We start from the raw sequence: 8037 nt of genomic DNA on the forward strand, positions 1-8037 counted from the left end.
AATGTCCTAAGTAGGATATATAAAATTAATTTATATCCTACTTGGGACATTTGAATATCCCGTAAACGTCCCAGGGTTACCCTGGATATACTGGGGTTATCCCTGGGATATCCTTGGGACAACCTGGGAGATAAATGGGATAAAATGGGATATCCCGGTATATCCTATTGCTGTGAGGGCAATAGTTAAATTTGCTAGGAATCTGAAACCAAAAAAAGAAGAATTTTCTTCAAAGAGATATAAAAGTTAATTTTCGATCCAATTTAGACCAATCCAATCCAAGACATAAATTCTTAACAAAATACGTGAATTTTTCAACCAAATGGTTGAATTTTCATAACGAAAATATTTATATTCAACCAAATGGTTGAATTTTTTACCATTTTCAAATCAAAAAGTTAAATTTTTAACAAGAGTTAAATCGTCAACAAAAAATTACATTTTCAACTAAATAGTTGAATTTCCTAGCATTTTAAAACCAAAAAGAGGAGTTTTCTGCTAAAGAGGTAAATTTCCGACAAAATAATTAATTTTCGACCAAATTTTGAACGTTTTACTAGGATACTTAAATTTCTAACAAAATACACGAATTTTCAACCAGATGGTTGAATTTTCTACCATTTTCAAACAAAAAAGACGATTTTACAACAAAATTGTTAAATTTTCAACTAAAATTATGAATCTTCAACTAGACAATTGAATTTAAAAAAAATAGTTTCATTTTCTACCAGAAAAAAACAAATTCAAAGAAAAATAGCTGAACCTTCATCACAAATTTTTATACCAAAAGAGATGAAATTCCCTAATCAAAATAAACATTTTACAAAAAAAAGTTTAGTTTTCAACAAAAATAAAATAGTTGAATTCAAAGTTGAATTCCACCACAAAGGATCAAATCAAGGTAATTTTGTATCAAAATAGTTCAATTTTCAGCCAACAAAAAATAGATTTGTTTACCAAAAATATCCATTAAATTTTTTAATTTTCAAACCAAAAACAGGAGTTTTCCACGTAAAAGTTGCATTTTCTAACCAAAAATATGACTTTCACAAAAAGTTACATTTCAAACAAATAAAATAGTTAAATTTTTAACAAAATGCATGACTTTTGAATCAAAATAGATGAATTTTCAACGAAAAATATAATAATTTATATTATTTCAATTGAAAAAGTTTTTAATGTGAAAGGCACCAAAGTTGAATTCAATTAAAAGAGACGAATTTGCATCAAAGCAGATGAATCGTCAACTAAATAAGATTAATATTCTAATAAAATAGTTGAATTTTCAACAAAAATAAATGAGTCTTTTTAACAAAAGTTATCGATTTGGAAACCAAAAAGTCGAATTTTGAAAAAAGAAACAATTTCTAATGATTAGTTGCATTTTCAAGCTAAGCAGAAGAGCTTTCTAAAAAAAGTTGTATTTTTAAATGGAAAATATGAATTTTCAACAAAAAATTTACTTTTCAAAATAATAAAATAGTTGTATTTTTAATAAAAATAGATGAATTCTGAACGAAAAATATTATATTTGACATTATTTCAATCAAGAAAGACCAATTTGAAATCAATCACACTTGAATTCAACCAAAAAATATGAATTTTGATGAAAATAGCTGAATCCTGGACTAAAAGAGATTCATTTTCTACCCATAAACCTTTCTTAATGAAAGATAATATGCAAAAACAAAAACTTCAAAGTAACTAAAATTAACATTCCAAATTACTGCAAAAATCGTTACCAAGTTTCGTTGCAAGTTATTTTTTTAAAAGTAACGAAGTTTCCCTAAAAGATACAAATAGCATAATTTATCGGTAATTTAGTTCCTTGCAATAAGTTACTACCCAACACTGATATAAATAAGAGATTTTTAATTTTTATTTCTTATTGCGCTAATATTTATAATTAAAAACTTTTTTTTGGAAAGGAAACATAGAAGTATTGTAGAATAATAAAATCTGGAATTTTATTTTGATAGTATTTAAAATTTTGCAAACACTAAATTTAAATAAATAATAAATACTACATTTTTACAAGAGAGGCTTTTGATTATTTTGCAGTATTGACATCTGAAAAATAAATAAATACCATTTTTAAACAATAAGTTATATTTTTCAACCCGGTTACTAAAAAAATAAACCATTGCATCTACAGATAATGATTCATTAGTAAAAAAATTGGTGTAAACAACACTCTTAATAAAAAAAACAATTGTGAAACTCCGCCAAAAATAACAATAAATATACGTATCCAAATTAATTTAATATTAATTATTAAACTAATTATTTGAAGTATATTTGAACGTAAAATAAAAATAATTTTAAGAAAAAATTATGTTGAAAAATACAAATGAAATACAATATTTTTTAGACCAAAAATTTAAAACTACCATAAATAAAAATGAGATGATAAATTATATTTAATATTAAGTATTAAACCCTTTGGTTAAATATACATTTAATATCATTTTCTTTTATTTGTAAATTTAATTGAATGAATGGTTATAGGTATGTTTAATAAGAAAAAGCTCTAATAATAGAATCCTAATCTTTTTGAAAACAGAAAAAATTTGGAGTAAAAAACACTAAAGTTATGATTACCTATTTTGCGTAGTCACTAAAGTTCGAATTTCCCAGATTTCCAACAGTTTCCCGCGCGAAAAGTGTTCGTTGGAAAACACTTTTAGAATTCGCACTCACAAAAACGATTTTTTACACGCGACGAACTGTATCTAAATGGCAGTGAAGCTTCAAATTTATCACTAGAAACCTAAAATTTGACCAATCCTGTGGCCAAAATAGGTAAAATGAACTTTAAACATTTTTCCGAATAAGCGTCACTGCAAATACCGGAACGTTTAACCCTGAAATCCGAAAAGTTCTACAAACTTGCTTTGATTTTCTGTAATTTTTACATTATTTTGACCGTCGGCGGTTACGCTACTAAAATCAACCAAAATTAGGATTTATCCTGACGAAATTGATCCATTTTCGACTTGAAATCTCGGAGCGATCGACGCGACAGTTTAGATCTCAGGATAGGACGTCAGTCACTAGTTCGTTCAGAATTGCCAACCCATAAATCCAAAATTCATACCCGAAATATCAATTTGAGATTATTTGAATTTCAAATAAAATTAGCTAATTTAGCAATAGAAATTGTTAAGTTTATAAAAATTCTTTGAAAATTCTATGAAAATAAAAATATTACAAAGTTTTACAAATAAAATCAAGTTTCTAGGTTGCTAATAAAGAATTTGAAATTTTTCCCCTAGATTTGAAAATGTGCACTTTTAACATTATTAATTTAACGTTATTTTTAACTTTGAAATTTCAGTTTATACTTGTTGAAATATAATTTTTTTTAATAGAAAAACGAATAAATTAAGAAATCTACTATGTAATAATAATGACCGTTTGCAATAAAAATATTTGACAGAAATACTGAAAAGTTCCATAGAAAATCCTAGAAAAGCATGACAGAAATATTTTAACAAAACTAAATAAAAATTGGAGATAAAATTTCATCTTTTCAATTAATATTTGAATTTTTTTATTATTAATTATGGGTTTTCTTTCTGATGCGTATCTGGTTAACCTGATAAATTTTACTTTCTCAAAATCTCCATATTTTTTTTCTTTCGTAATGAATAAAATAAAAATTTTCGATGAAAATAATTGGATTGGAAATATTCATTTATTAATAATTGAAAGCTACTAATAACCATTTTCAATCAAAAAATATGAAAGAAATAAGGGTAGCGGGATAACTCAATTTTCAAAATTCCCGGACTTTTCCCTGAGCATTAAAATTCAAAGACTAGTAAAATTTTTGACATCGAATCTTTTATAAACGGAATAAAACAATTCCAAATTTATTTACTTTTTTCAATCGACAAAGATTAGTTTTCTACCATAAAAGATGAATTTTTTATAAATCAGTTGAATTTTCAAACATCGAATATTAATGGTAAACAAAGAAGATGTATAGCATTAAAAAAGGATGGGTTCAAAAACGAAAAAGGCGAATCTCTATTTAATAAAAAAGTTAAAGTTTCTACCCGAAAATATTAATTGTCTACCAAAAATACAAAATTTCTATAAAACCTTTGTATTTTCAAACCTAAAATATTAATTTTATATAAAAAGACGAACTGCATACCAAAATCGACAAATTAAAACAAAAAAATGATTTTCTATGAAAAAATTAGATTTTTCATCTCGTAAATACAAATTTCCTATAAAAACAGTTGAATGTTCATACAAAAATATTAATTGTATACAAAAAAGACGTATTTTTATCAAAGTAGCTTAATTCTCAACCAATGAATTTTCGACTAAAATTATGATTCTTCAAACAACAAAAAATAAATTTTCAATTAAGTGGTTCCACTTTCAACCCAGAAGTTGAATTATCCAAACAAAAACAGAAGTTTTTAATCAAAAAAGATTTTTCAGTAAAGGTAGGAAAAACAATAAAGTACATTTGTACCCAAAAAGAGAACATTTCAACAAAGATGATTAATTTTCTGTAAAAAAAATGCAAACTAAAAAAGACAAATTCTTAACCAAAGATAGAAGTTACATTTTTTGTCAAAAAAAAAAAAAAAAAACCCATAAATGGTTGGATTTTCAAACAATATAATGAATTCTCTACGATTAATTTGATGGTAGATGTTACAACAAAAAAACATTTTAATTTTAAATAAAAAAGAGTTGTATTAAAAAAAGATGAATTTTCAAAAGGTATTGAAATCCCTGACCAAATAGCTGCATTTTTAACGAAAAAATATGTAATTTCTGCCAAAAGATATCAATTTTTAAACCAAAGAGGATGACCCTTCTAAAAATTGTTGAATTTTTATACAAATAATAACAATTTTTAAAAGAATTATCATTTTAACTAAAACTATAATTGTCAGGAGGAAGCATCTGTAGAAGAAGAAATAGCAAATACAAGGTTAAACAATTACTAATAAATATATATTATACCAGGCAGCCGAAAAAATTAATTTTAAATACTCCTCGACTTTTCTCTGACGATTAATATTCAAGGACCAGAATCTTAATCTTGTAATATTTTTATCACCGAATCTTTTATAAACGAAATAAAACAATTTAAAATTAAAATCCATTAATTGAAAATTTATATCGAGGTTTTCACTGAGCTACGCCCATCCCAGAAATACTAACATTGAACATTCTTCTGAAAAATCTAGAAAATTATTCCAAAGACAAAAATTTATCATTGAAAAAAAAATACGAAGTAGGATTTAAATCTAGTTTCTAAAATTAAGAAAATTGTTTGAAACGCCTTTTTATTTTTACTTTCACGATTCAGATTTTAATTCCAACAGCTAGAAACAGACTTTAATTTTAGCAATAATATCTCAATTTTGCATTATATCTCATCCGAAATATAAAATCTATTTCTAAAATTAGTTTACCTCAACCTTAAACTATAATTTTTTAGCATTTCACTGTCAGTTTTGAATGTTTCATTAGTTTGGGTTTGAATATAAAAACTGTAGTTTTTGTTACTTGATTTTTAATAAGAAGATTAATCTTCTCTTCAGTCTAGTATATAAACATTCCGTCGCATCATCTTCTGATAGCGTTCGATTACCTACATAAATAGTATCTTAAAGTTAATTAATTATACATATCCACTACTATGCAATTTTTATAGATCAATAAAATTTGCATTTTTAAAACAAGTTTCCTGAGAGAGGAAAAAATATTTTCCCTCATTCAACAAACTTTTCCAAATATCTTTTTCCGTTCCAGGTAAAAACACCATGAATTCTATTCTACGAATGTTAAATATTACAAAGATGTTCCGAGTATAAAATATTTGTTACACGTGACATTATTACCCGAATTGATTTTTCGAAAATCATCGCCCACATCTTTCTTAACATACAAATCAGATGAAAAATTATTTGCGGGCATACTAAATGATTATAGAGGGGATACTCCCTTTTTTAATATTTCTTAACTTATTTTCTTAATAATAAACGCAGTATGAAAATAGGCTCCGAATCAATTTGAGACAGAATTAAAATAACGAACCAAGGATATTTCGTATACTCCGCCCAATGTCAATTATAATGTATCTTAGATAAACTATATACAAAAATCAATATCTATCTCTATACACAATGTTCGATATATTTTAAGAGTCTTTTTTTATACAGTTAGAATGCAGTAGAAAATATTGCATGCATTGGGAAGTCAGCACACTTGTTTTACGCAAAATGGGACAAATTTATAGGGCAGACTAAATATTTTATGATAAAATCATGTTAAGCCAGAAAATATTAATCATTTTTTTTTCATTAGAGAAAACTATTTTTACTGAGAGTTAACTTCGTAAAGAATTGTAATTGTTGTCCATTCAGAAGAGAATTAAGTGAAGAACTTGCGAATGAAAATTAATTTTCCAAGCTGCAAACTCTCTTGGCTCGTGATCAGTCATTATGATTTGGTCGCAGACTTCGAATTTAACTGCGACAAGTCAGAATTTTCTACTGCATTCTTGTTTTTCGTTGAAAATTGACTTAGCAACAGGAACTCTTTGCAGGTTCAGCCTCGACTAGATTAAAATCTAAACCACTGGGCCTAGCATAGCCAGTTTTTATTCCGTCCCAGCCGTCCTCAATTTTGTATTCGCCAGATTGTATTCTATTGTAGACTTCTTGAGTGACGGCTCGAAAAGCTTCCTCGACATTGACTCCCGTTTTTGCACTAGTCTCGATGAGATGGATCCCATTTTGATCGGCGAAAGCTCGAGCTTCTTCTTTGGAAACTTCACGTCGACCTCCATTTGTTACTAGATCGAGCTTGCAACCTACGAGAGCAAAGACTGGACGATTTGGCTCAATATGTCTACGAGCTTCCATCATCCACTGGGGTATATGCTCGAAACTCGCCCGATTGCAAACGTCGTAGACGAGCAAAGCTCCGACAGAGTTTCTGTAGTAGGACTTCGTAATTGACCTGAAAACAAAAAAATAGTCGATATTAGAGTGTGTTACAATATTTCAAGTTGGGTCAGTATATGTCAGAAATATCAGGATCTACCCCTGGTCGTTCGATTTGTATAAAATTTGGTAAAATTATTGGGAATAGTTCAACTGCGATACGCCACCTATTTACAAAAATCCGAACTAGAAAGAATAGGTACGATTTTAAAGTTGTACATTAATTTTTGTATAAAAGCGTTTTAAGGGCATGTGACACAGCTAAATACCTATATTACCGACCACAGTTTTTCAGTTCACTGAATGTTTTTTTGAACTTAAGAACTTTTTTTGTAAATAAAATATCGAGCTGAAACTTTGGGAAATGTATTAGAGTAGAATAAAGTACGTTTAGGTACTGCATTTTGGTAGGAACTTCACTGAAAATTATTTCATCTTTTTTCAGAACCTCCACATTTTTGAACGTTCGAACTTTTTTTATACATAAAATATCGGTCTCAAACTTTGAGAAATGCTAGAGGCCAAAGAAAACTACGTTAAGGGCATGTGGCACAGCTAAATACCTATATTACCGACCTCACTTTTTCCGTTCACTGAATGTTTTTTTGAACCTAAGAACTTTTTTTGTAAATAAAATATCGAGCTGAAACTTTGGGAAATGTATTAGAGTACAATAAAGTACGTTTAGGTACTACATTTTGGTAGGAACTTCACTGAAAATTATTTCATCTTTTTTCAGAACCTCAACATTTTTTGAACGTTCGAACTTTTTTTATACATAAAATATCGGTCTCGAACTTTGAGAAATGCAAGAGCCGAAAGAAAACTACGTTTAAGTACAAATCCTAATAATAATAGATGTAAAAAAATATGTTTCAACAATCAATTCCAACGGAATCAGCCGGTAACGTTGTACACAAAAATACGAACTCTCTAGAGCCTCGTCTAGTGTCCGCCAGGTTTCGTATTTTCGTGTACAACGTTACCGGCTGATGCCGTTGGAATTGATTGTTAAAATATATTTTTTTACATCTTTTATTATTAAGCTTTGTAC

The 8037-nt window shown here is 27.6% G+C and overlaps 1 protein-coding gene and 1 long non-coding RNA gene across 3 annotated transcripts in view; both read right to left on the bottom strand.

Moving 5' to 3' along the window:
• Window positions 1-3022, bottom strand: part of LOC117170153 — a 6186-nt gene extending 3164 nt beyond the window's left edge. For both annotated transcript variants that reach the window (XR_004466728.1, XR_004466727.1), the window contains exon 1: window positions 2602-3022. This is a non-coding gene — a long non-coding RNA (uncharacterized LOC117170153). The remainder of the gene's footprint in view (window positions 1-2601) is intronic.
• A 2509-nt stretch (window positions 3023-5531) lies between these two features.
• LOC117170345 (ras-related protein Rab-39B) overlaps window positions 5532-8037 on the bottom strand; it is a 21923-nt gene continuing 19417 nt past the window's right edge. Inside the window, exon 3 of the mRNA XM_033357085.1 lies at window positions 5532-6999. Coding sequence (XP_033212976.1) covers window positions 6561-6999 — 439 coding nt within the window. The 3' untranslated portion in view covers window positions 5532-6560. The remainder of the gene's footprint in view (window positions 7000-8037) is intronic.

Source organism: Belonocnema kinseyi, chromosome 3 (genome assembly GCF_010883055.1).
Source record: "Belonocnema kinseyi isolate 2016_QV_RU_SX_M_011 chromosome 3, B_treatae_v1, whole genome shotgun sequence".
NCBI lineage: Eukaryota > Metazoa > Arthropoda > Insecta > Hymenoptera > Cynipidae > Belonocnema > Belonocnema kinseyi.